The sequence below is a fragment of the Artemia franciscana genome, chromosome 16, assembly GCF_032884065.1.
Source record: "Artemia franciscana chromosome 16, ASM3288406v1, whole genome shotgun sequence".
Classification (NCBI taxonomy): Eukaryota; Metazoa; Arthropoda; class Branchiopoda; order Anostraca; family Artemiidae; genus Artemia; species Artemia franciscana.
This window is the reverse complement of record NC_088878.1, coordinates 22,670,801-22,682,984: the sequence shown is the minus strand read 5'-3', so window position 1 is coordinate 22,682,984 and position 12,184 is coordinate 22,670,801. Positions and strand designations below refer to the sequence as shown.

Sequence of the window (12,184 nt, the reverse complement as noted above, 5' to 3'; positions counted from 1 at the left end):
TTATGTATCCTTTTAAAGGTATTTTCCTGCAAAATTTGGGCATTTTTTAGACCTAAAAAAAACTTAACTGTTTTAGTAAAGTTTTCTAAACTTCTGAAAAAAGTCTAAACAAATTCTGAGACAAAACTGGCTACACATGATGTTTGAAAAAAAGTAAAATAGTAATAAGAAACCAAAGGAGGGTGATTTTCAGATAGTGAAAAATAAATAAAAGACAGAGTAAATATTTCTGCAAAGATATCCACTGAGTCAGTCTCAGAGCTAAAAGCTTACAGAGACCATGTGAACATAATTGTTTTATATTTTTCTAATTGTGTGAACAAACATGTAAACCTCATTTGCAAATTTCATATTCTGTGAGGTTACAGCACAACAGAACTATTTCTAATTCTCTACAATTTCCTAAACATTTAGCTACAGAGAGAAGACCCTTTTATTCAGAAAATGGGTTTCAAAACTAACACATCTTAAAATAAAATACATATAGAAGAGAAATCCTTAGTTATAAAGCTTCTGATTTCAAATGTTTCCTTTACAACTGATAGATGGTTTATAAATATTTCCTGATTTTTTTTCTATCTTTTTTTTTATTCTGGGAAAGATGGAATTGATCCTATTCTTGATAACAGCATAGATGGAGTTCTGCATTCTTAGGAAAACTTGACAGTGGACAAGGCCCACAAAAACTTTCAATAGTTAAATGTCTGTAAAATCTACAAATAAAAATGATAATTTTGTTCTGCTTTAGCCATCAACTTTATAATATTCGGATCAGTTAGTTCTCTTTTACAGGGCAAACTTAGTTGGTACAATCTTTAAGGGATTGAAATTAAAAAATATTTATATAAAGATTTTACTGTAAACAAGGATACAGGGGACATTTTATTTAACATAGAGATGATTGATTAATAAGAAGAGGTTCAGCTTACCTTCATTCTAAAACAAGATTAATTACCTATCCTAATACAAGTCAGGTCAGCAGACAGGCTGCATTAGCCACTATTTAAATAATCCTTGGCAAATCTAATCTATGAACAGTCTTTCATGTTGTATTTTTTTTAAGTAAATTCTCTGGTTCTGTGTACTAACTTCAAAAGTTAGTCAATTTATTTTATTCATACTGTTTTTCTCCCCCTTTTCTAGAACTGAGGATGGAACAGTAGAAATTTCTGCTGAAATATTTGTTTTTTTTTTCACCATTTTTTACTGGCCAAAATCACTCTCATTTTTTTTTATTAATTATTTATTTATTAATACCAAATACGGTAAGCTTTCAAGCTTGTCGCAATAAACATAATAAATAGAAATTATGACAATACTGACAACATAATACACACATACAAATCAATGAAAATAACAACTACAACAAACACTGACAAATAATACTATAAATTATTTAAAAATGATTTACTTTGAAAATTTGTTTTTGCTAGTTTTGTTTTGAATCTGTTTATGTCATCTGTTAGAAACGTTTGTCTGTTAGAAAATTTGTTTCTGCTAGTTTTGTTTTGAATCTGTTTATGTCATCTGTTAGAAATGTTTTAGGTGGAGGGTCATTCCATGGCTTCCACCCCCTGCTGTAAAATGAATGTTGGCCTATTTTCCTTTTTGAAAGTGAGGGGTACAATTTATGTGGGTGATAACAGGTCCTGCTAGTGTCATTAAATGTGAAGAACTGTGATGTCCTTATATTATCAATGCCTTTGATTATATGGAATGTGTTAATAATGTCTGCCCTATCCTTTCAGAATTGAAGACTTGGCAATCCTAGCCTGTGCAGTCTATTTTCATATGGCGAATGTTTCAAATAAGATACAAGCTTAGTTGCACTTTGCTGTATTTTTTCAACCCTTGCTCTGTCTTTTTTATTCAATGGATACTGACGAATTGTATTTGAGTATAGGTTGAACTGTTGATTTATAAATGGCAATGAATGAACAGAGATTAAACCTATGGAAATTCTGTCAAAGACATAATAGCTGATAGTTTGCCTTACGAGTTACTTCAGAGACATGCCTGTCAAACCTAAGACTAGAATCAAAATGAAAACCAAGGTCATGGACAATTTCAACAGGTAAGATTGAATGTCCAGCAAGATGGTATTAGTAACTTTGTTCAACTTTGCCAAAGTAATAGACGACCCTACACTTATTTTCGTTGATAAACATGGAGTTAGCATTACACCAATTGTGCACTGCATCCAAGTCTTTTTGAAGCAATGAAGCTTCATCTGAATTTGTCAAGGAGCGGTAGAGCTTTACATCATCTACGAACATTTTAACTGTGGAATGGTGGACAACAAGAGGCAAGTCATTCATGAAAAGGCAGAAAAGTACTGGACCAAGGCAACTACCTTGTGGAACACCACTTAAAACTATCTCAGCAGAGGACAAAGCATCACCTACAATCACTTTCTGCATCCTGCCTGTTAGATAATCACCAATCCAATTCAACGTTCTGGCACCAAGGTGATATACCTCACACTTTTGAAGTAAAAGCAGAATAGAGATTGTATCAAACGCCTTAGAAAAATCTGTATAAATGCAATCAAACCTGAGACCTTCATATGCCATCCTACAGAAGTAAGTAGTAATTACTTCCAAAAGCTGTGTATTACATGAACGTTTTTTATGGAAACTGTGTTGAGATGGATGCCAAAGAAGAGTTGATTCGAAATAATTTTGTATTCTCTTGACAATTATTTTTTCCATAACTCTGGAAAAAATTGAAGTGTTTGATATTGGTGTATAGTTTTTAAATTGTGTTTTTGTGCCACTTTTATACAGGGGTTTAATTATTGCTTTTTTCCATGCCAAATGGCAAGTACCAGACACCAGACACAGATTATACAAATATGTCAGTGGTTCAGTGAGTACTGTTGCAAGCTCTCAGATCATATGGTTTGAAAATTCATGAATGTCTGGTGATTTATTTGTGTCAAGATGCTTCAGGACTTCAAAAACGTGTTGATCATCAAAATCTATTGGGAAATTGGTAGAAAAATAGGATCAATAGGAGTTTCACTCTGAGGTTGTGTAAAAACAGATGAGAAAAGTTCATTAAAATGTTCAGCTTTTTCGTTATCATTGTCTATATTATTTTTTCCTTTGTATTGTTCATTTGTTATTGACTAACAATAAAAGTAAAAATTTATTCACAGTTTGATCTAGTTTGTTTTGTATTTTCCCTCATCTAAATACCAGAAACCCTACAAAATAACTATCTCAAAAAGTGCTAGAAAAATCCAATATAATTTTCAGATGTAAAAAAGAAAAAGAAAACAAGAGCTAAGAGCTCACATGGCACTTGTGACGAGGCAAGAAGAGCTAAGAGCCAAGAGATCATATGGTATGAGCTCTAACAAAATTCTATGAATCAATAGATTGATTTAAAAAGGAAAATAAGAGGCTTAATGCCAGTCAAGATTTAAAATAAGAGCTCTGAGTCACAAAGTCCTTCTAGATATCAAAATTCATTAAGATCCGATCACCCACACGTAAGTTATAAACGCCTAATTTTTTCTAATTTTTCCTCTCCCTTTTGCCCCCCAGATGGTCGAATCTGGGAAAACGACTTTATCAAGTCAAATTGTGCAGATCCCTGACACGCCTACCAATTTTCATCACCCTAGCACGTCCAGAAGCACCAAACTCGCCAAATCACTGAACCCCTCCCCCCAACTCCCCCAAAGAGAGCGAATCCAGTACGATTCTGTCAATCACGTATCAAGGACATTTGTTTATTCTATCCACCAAGCTTCATGCCAATTCCTCCACTCCAAGTGTTTTTCCAAGATTTCCCCCTCCAACTTCCCCCAATGTCAAAAGATCTGGTCAGAATTTGAAAAAAGAGCTCTGAGACATGAATTCCTTCTAAAAATCAAATTTCATTATAATCTGATCATCAATTCATAAGATAAAAATACCCCAATTTTCATGTTTTCCAAGAACTCCAGTTTCCCCCTCCAACTCCCCCGAATGTCACAGGATCTGGTCAGAATTTGAAATTAGAACTTTAAAGCACAAGATCCTTCTAAATATCAAATTTCATCAAGAACTGGTCACCCTTTTGTAAGTTACAAATACCTCAATTTTCAAAATTACCCCCCCCCCCCAATTCCACCAAAGAGAGCAGATCCGGTCCAGTTATGTCAGTCACGTATCTTAGACAGGTTTCTATTCTTCCCATCCAGTTTCATCCTGATCTAACCACTTTAAGTATTTTCTAAGATTTACAGTCCCCCCAACTGCCCCCCCCCCCAATTACGCTTGATCTGGTTGAGATTTAAAATAAGATATCTAAGTTACAAGGTCCTTCTAAATATGAAGTTTCATGAAGATCCGATCACTCCTTTGTAAGTTAAAAATACGTCATTTTTTCTTATTTTTCAGAATTATCCCCCCCCCCCCAATTGAGCAGATCCGTTCCAATTATGTAAATCACGTATGCAAGACTTCTGCTTATTTTCCAACCAAGTTTCATCCTAATCCCTCCAATCTAAGTGTTTTCCATCATTTTAGGTTTCCCCACCCCAAACTTCCCCCAATGCCACCAGATCCGGTCAGGATTTAAAATAAGAGCTTTGAGACACAATATCCTTCTAAATATCAAATTTCATGGAGATCCAATCACCCATTTGTAAGTTAAAAATACCTCATTTTTTCTAATTTTTCAGAATTAACCCCCCTCCCCAACTACCCCAAAGAGAGCGGATCCGTTCTGGTTATGTCAATCATGTATCTAGGACTCGTGTTTTTTTTCCCACCAAGTTTCATCCCAATCCCTCCACTCTGTGTTTTCCAAGTTTTAGGTTTGCCCCTCCCAACTCCCCCCCCCAATATCACCAGATCCAGTCAGGTTTAAAATAAGAGCTCTAAGCCACAATATCCTTCTAAATATCAAATTTCATTGAGATCCTATCACCCATTTGTAAGTTAAAAATACCTCATTTTTTTTTAATTTTCCAGAAATACCCCCCCCCAACTACCCCAAAGAGAGCGGATCCGTTCCGTTTATGTCAATCATCTATCTAGGACTTTTGTTTATTTTTTCCCATCATGTTTCATCCCAATCCCTCCACTCTAAGTGTTTTCCAAGTTTTAGGTTTCCCCCTCCCAACTCCCCGCCCCGTCACCAGATCCGGTCGGGATTTAAAATAAGAGCTCTAAGACACGATATCCTTCTAAACATCAAATTTCATTGAGATCTGATCACCCGTTTGTAAGTTGAAAATACCTCATTTTTTCTAATTTTTAAGAATTACTCTCCCCCCCCAACTACCCCAAAGAGAGCAAATCAGTTCCGATTACGTCAATCATGTATCTGGGACTTGCGCTTATTTTTCCCATCAAGTTTCATCCTGATCCCTCCACTCTAAGTGTTTTCCAAGATTTTAGGTTTCCCCCCCTCCAACTCCCCCCAATGTCATCAGATCCGATCGGGATTTAAAATAAGAGCTCTGAGACACAATATCATTCCAAACATTAAATTTCATTGAGATCCAATCACCCACTCAAAAGTTAAAAATACTTAATTTTTTCTATTTTTTCCAAATTAACCACCACCCCCCCCACTCCCCCCCATATGGTCGAATCAGGAAAACGACTATTTCAAATTTAATCTGGTCTGGTCCCTGATATGCTTGCCAAATTTCATTGTCCTAGCTTACCTGGAAGTGCCTAAAGTAGCAAAACTGGGACTTTAGGTTTCCCCCCTCCAACTCCCCCCACTGTCACCAGATCCGGTCGGGATTTAAAATAAGAGCTCTGAGACACAATATCATTCCAAACATCAAATTTCATTAAGATCCAATCACCCACTCATAAGTTAAAAATACTTCATTTTTTCTATTTTTTGCAAATTAACCGGCCCCCCACTGCCCCTCCCAGATGGTCAAATCGGGAAAACGACTATTTCTAATTTAATCTGGTGCGGTCCCTGATATGCTTGCCAAATTTCATTGTCCTAGCTTACCTGGAAGTGCCTAAAGTAGCAAAACCAGGACTGACAGACTGACAGACAGACAGAATTGGCAATTGCTATATGTCACTTGGTTAATACCAAGTGCCATAAAAATGAACAGCTGATGGGCTGTATTGGAAGGTAATTGGTGTGAAGTTCATCTGAAATAAAGGGTGTTTTCATTCTTTTTTAAGTTGAGAGTCATTATTAAGAAGTAAACTATATTCATTGTGAGTAAGAATATGGCAGCAGAATTTGCAGAGAAAACATCTAAGCTTAAAGCTCATTTTCAATTTATGATGATGTTTTGACCTAAAGTTAAAGTATGTAAATTTCAAGCTGCTTAGATGTTCTATCTTTTATTATTTTCTTTAATATTAAAACCCAAGGCAAGCAGAAATAAAGTCATGAAGGTATCATATGTATTTTGATGTAATACCCTAAACAGGTTTTTTTTAAAAACAACACTGTCTTTCTATGACAAACAAGCAAACATTTAAATGAGAATGAGTCTATTCATTAGACAGTGAAAACAGATACAAAAGTATGGGTATTTTATCACATACACAGCAACCATCATGTGCAGAAATACTAAAACATTAAAATTAAAACTAATATATTTATACAGAATAAAATAATTCCTTCCAGTTCATTCACTAGATTTTTCTGACTCCCAATAGCAGGGTTCATACAAAGTTTTGAGTGGTAAATTTTCTTCTTTAATATTGCCTAAATTTAAGTTGAATTTCTTATGAAGGTGGCAAAATCTTCTTTGTCTTCAAATTACAAAAGAAACATTGTTGAATTTATAGTTATATACTCAACTAGTCACACCTCCCATATGTAAAATACATTTTTGATGCAATCTTTTAAATTGGGTATTCCTTCCAAGACCACACTGCCTTTCTATGATGAACAAATAAATATTCAAATGGGGATAAGTCCTAGACAGTAAAAACAGATACATGTGTTATCTGGTTCTCAGTTTTGCCATGTGTGATTCAATATAATGGTTTGAAAAAGAGTGATTTTAACAGGAGTCAGTAATGAGTAGTATCTAATAAGTGGCAATAGCCTAACAGCAATAAGTGGTATCTAAAATAAGAAAAAAAATAATGGTAAAACTTTAGTTAATTGACTTCTTACTATCTTGGAAAGGGTTTAGGTTAGGGAAATGAAACTTTAAGGGATGGGTCTACAGCCTAAAATTTGTCCTGAGAAGGTATTTTAAAGTACCCACCTCTACTCCTTCTCCCTCTAGAGGGCCCTGAACTTTGCCAACATGACAGGTCTATACCTATTGAAATTTTGACAAAACAACATTTTCCCTTAGTTTTCTGTTACTAGTTGCTTTTTTGGTAAAATTCTAGTTAATTGACTTCTTGCTATCCCAGAAAGGGTTTAGGTTAGGAAAATGAAACTTTCAGGGATGAATCTACAGACTAAAGTATGTACCAGGAAGGTGTTTTAAAGTACCCACCTCTACTCCTTCTCCCTCTAGAGGCCCCTGAAATTTGCCTACATGACAGGTCCATACCTATTGAAATTTTGACAAAACAACATCTTACCTTAATTTTCAGTTACTAGTTGCTTTTTCTCTGCCTGAAATATTTCTGAAAATGCTATTCCTGCTATTTGAGTAGAATTTTGAGCCATATTAATGTTTTTTTCAAAATTTAGGAAATGTATTTACATATCTTAAAACCTTATAAAATGAAATTGACCAAAGTTATGAAGCTGAAAACAATTTTGTTGTACTTGATTTAAGCAGAAGATCTGTTTTGCAAGGTTTCATGGTAAAATTAGACCAAACAGTATTACTGGCTTTCATATAAAGTGAATATACCACTCAATGCCTTTTTAGGCTCTTAATATATATAATAATTGCTTCTACTAGAAATTCAGATTTAAGCACTTTTTGACCTCTTAAAAATGACCTAAATATGGGGTAGGCTATAAAAAAGGCTAAGAACATTAAGAACAAACCTTAAATACCTTATAACATTGATCTCAAACTAGCTGTTTCATTACAAATCAATTTTTTTAATGTTATATAACCTACAAGCACAATTTTCTAATATTAATATGGATAAATTAATTTTTCCAATGTTATGATGTTTTATTTCTACCTTGACATCAAATTTTAAACAAATGCATGCCTTTTTAGTCAAAAATATGAAAGCCAGCTATTATGAATGCCAGTAATACTGTTTGCTATAAATTTAACTATATTAAATACAGCAATGGCTAGTTTACATATTTAATATATGCTATGCTTTACCCCCACCTCCCTGATGTGCAAATATATAGCCCAAATTTGTTTCTAAACTATTACAGATTTGCAATTTCAAATATCCTATTATTTTGTAAAAAAAAGATGGAAAACACATGCTTTAATTGAAATTTTGGTGACAACTAATTCTGGTGCAGATAAAATGTAGCCAGTATTATTTTGTAAAAAAAAGACAGAAAACACATGCTTTAACTGAAATTTTGGTGACAAGGAAGAAGAAAATGCCATATTATTGGTAAAATTTATTTATCCACTTTAATTGTGGAAAATCAGTGTTTGTGGATAATATATCATTAAAAAATGGATTTATAATGAAATGGTAAGTTTGAGTCCAATGTTATAAAGTTTAAGACCAATGTTTTAAGCCTTTTTAATACCCTATATTTAGGTCATTTTTAAGAGGTCAAAAAGTGCTTAAACCTGAATTTCTGGTAGGCCTAGAAGCAACTATCATATTTGTAAAGAGCATTACAAAAGGCATCAAGTGGTATATTTACTTTATTTGAAAGTCAATAATACTGTTTGCTCTAATTTTACCAGTTTCACTTTTATAATACACATATTTTTAAAGGTTATCAAAGTTCAGGGCCCTCTAGAGAGAGAGGAGTGGAGGCAGTTGCTTCAAAATAGCTTCCCAGGACATACTTTAGTCTGTAAGTTCCCTGAAAGTTTTATTTTCCTGTCCTTAACCCTTTCTGAGATAGCAAGAAGTCAATTAACTAGAATTTTACTGCTTTGTCTCTGCTTTTAGTTCTGAAAATGCAATTCCTGTTATTTGAGTAGAATTTTGAGCCATATCAATACTTTCTTTCAAAATTTAGGAAATGTATTTGCATATCTTTAAAACCTTATAAAATGGAATTGAGTAAAGTTATGAAGCTGAAAACAATTTTGTTGTACTTCAATTAAGCAGAAGATCTATTTTCCAAGGTTTCACTTTTATAACACACACATTTTTAAAGTTGATCAAAGGTCAAGGCCCCCTAGAGGGAGAAGGAGTAGAGGCAGTTGCTTCAAAATACCTTCCTGGACATACTTTAGTCTGTAGATTCATCCCTGAAAGTTTAATTTTCCTAACCTAAACCCTTTCTGAGATAGCAAGAAGTCAATTAACTAGAATTTTACCACTCATTTTTACACCAAGTCTTATTTGTTTTTAACTTCACATCCTAAAAAACTATAGACAAGTTAGGGACCTTAAGTTACTACCTTTAAGGACTCCATTACAGACTCAAATGGAATTTACCCAAGAATCAATTATCCTACTGAATTTGGAAAGAGCATAAAAAGGTAACCAGAGATGGATTCACTTTTCTCCTAGCAAAATTATTTCTATAGCCTAGACTACACATAACTTTGCTGGACTTTGTGAGGTTTCCTTGAAATGTGCCACTGGTCTGAACAATTACTGCAGTTAATTTAGAAGAAGCAATGCACAAGAATTACCAGAATATCCTTAGCCTAGCTTACCTAATTTACAGACTGGGCTGATTTTTTTACCCATATAGGCTAGTAGAAAGTCCGGTATTAATTTCATTGAATCTCTTAAGAGCTCACGATGGTCTTATCAACCTTAAATGCTGGACTAAGCCTATTTAAGGTGATCAAACAGGCATATCACCCCAGTTACCCTATCAAAGATGATTTTGGCCTACCTTCAGTCTTGTTTTCCAAAGCCTCTTCGAGATCTTTAGTATTTATTTTTCCTAATCCACAAGACTCTCCGAAAGTGACAAGAAAACTACATATTACACCAAAATCTGGACTTGAATGAAGTATAGTACTTCCCATGTTTAAGTCATTCAAGGCGCCATTATTGTTTACAAAAATAAAAACGGTGCAGGATATTTTTGAACACCATCTGCGATTTAGGCAATGTCCTTATTTGCCTTTTTCTGGCGAATTTGATAAAGGGAAGTAAAAACCATAGACAAAAAGTAAATGATACATATAAAAAAAAGCATGGGAAATTATACATTAACCCCAACATTCTTCTCTGCGCTTGTGCTGAAGAAATTTTGAAAGCTTTTGAATCTTTTCTTTGCTTCTAATAAATTTTGTCTCTCTTCAGAAGTAGAGTTAATCCATTTGTGTTACCTGCCCTATGGAAATGATGTCAGGTGCCATTAACCTAAGAATGTTAGCAAGTTGCTGTTAGTAATCGTATTCAAATGTGTCGAGGCGTTAAGTAGAACTCTATACTAAGTTCTAAAGTATTTAATAATAGCATCAGAGGAATTACAATGCGTTACAATATATGGAATTACATGTGATTGATAAATTACATATTACAGTAAATTGAGTCATATGTCGATGTAAGTCATTCTTCATTTACCAAGGATATTATTTTTTTAGCTGATAATCTGGAAGCACTCCAGAACAACGTTGATATTTTCTGTTCTAGACTGAATGAGGGTAAAGAATCAATGTGATAAAAATAACCCTTGGTCTGCTTTATAGCACATTCTTAGCACCGTACAGCTTGTTCTTTGCATACCCTTGGAGATTCTTCTCAACCTCTGGTAAAAATAAAATCCGATTACTATTCCTTAGGTTCTATAAATATTTTTGTCAGTGTCCTTTTTGGACTTGTAATAGATATATTCCAATGATACAGTGATTACGAGATTTATCATGAAATGATAGATATTTAGTGTTTACTTTAGAAATTGAAAATGAAAGTAAACTACAGTTTTTAGGTGTGTCAATTATTCATGATAGAAATAAAGTATATTTCATTATTTATAGAAAACCCATGCAAATCAACAGATACTTTTATTTTAAATTTAATCACCTTCCACGAGTTAAAAAGTGTTGTAACCACTTTCGTGTGCTAAACATTTGCTCTGAGTCTTATGTCACAATAGAACAGAATTTTATCAAAGATTTACCTTTTCAAACGGTTATCCAATCCTGTTTATTAATCCTATTCTGTAAATAACGCAATTAGCCGTAGGCTTAAAACCCATATGCTGCTGGGCAATACATATCTGGAATAAGATAAAAAGATGTTTGATCAGTTTGGCTGTCTTGTAGATTACATGTTCGGGTTACAAATAGACTGAAACCGTTAATTTGAAATTCGATGAAAGTTTCAATTTGATACCCAAAGTTATTACAGAGATATTATGAAAAAAAAGCTATTTTGAGAGCATTGTAGCACATAGTGTCCTTTGATTTACTCTAATACTAAGATATGCATTGATCCTAATTCCATAGGGACTTGAAGTGCAAAAGTATTCCAGTGATTTAAAGACTGAAACTTTTAGCTACTCTTCTCCCCTCCAAGATGAACATTTAAAGTATTATTACCCCCCACCCCCTCCCTTTTTATACTCGATATAAAACCTTCAACTTCATCGTCGAACTGTTTCTAAGATACTACAGATACCTAAATACACACGGTGTCTTTTGATTTAGCTTTAACCTCTTCCTAAGTTATAGCTTAAGGTAAACTTGTCTTCCGGCTCAAACCTCCCAGAATGTTTCAATTCGATACCCTATGGGCGCTCCCGAGACCATACAGACACGCCACATTAATAGCTACGAAAAACATAGTATCTTTTTATTTTTGTGTTATTTAACTATGCAGAGATTATAAGTCTCAGAGTAGCTTATAGTACAATATACACAAATGTGTTGAAGTGTGTTTATACAGAAGTGTTAGAATTTTGTGTGTGTGTATTTGCATGGAAAAATGTGTTAAAGGATCAAAAAAAAAATGTATCCTCTTCCCATCCCACCAACAAAAACCTTTGGAGTTTCCTTGCCTCCCTTCTTTTCTTCCCTAGCAATATCTATCACCTTTAATTTCATACCCTAAGCTGTTCTTTATACATTGCACATATACTAGTTCTATTACTTATGTAAGCTTGGTGTGTTTCAATTTACCTCTGCCCCATATTTTAAGCCCAAATTGAAAGTTAACAG

The 12,184-nt window shown here is 33.9% G+C and overlaps 1 protein-coding gene across 1 annotated transcript in view; it reads right to left on the bottom strand.

The window, feature by feature from the left end:
• The window catches only part of LOC136037237 (remodeling and spacing factor 1-like), a 29,287-nt gene extending 19,186 nt beyond the window's left edge, over positions 1–10,101 (bottom strand). Inside the window, exon 1 of the mRNA XM_065719847.1 lies at positions 9,910–10,101. Coding sequence (XP_065575919.1) covers positions 9,910–10,045 — 136 coding nt within the window. The 5' untranslated portion in view covers positions 10,046–10,101. The remainder of the gene's footprint in view (positions 1–9,909) is intronic.
• Between the last annotated feature and the right edge of the window lie 2,083 nt (positions 10,102–12,184).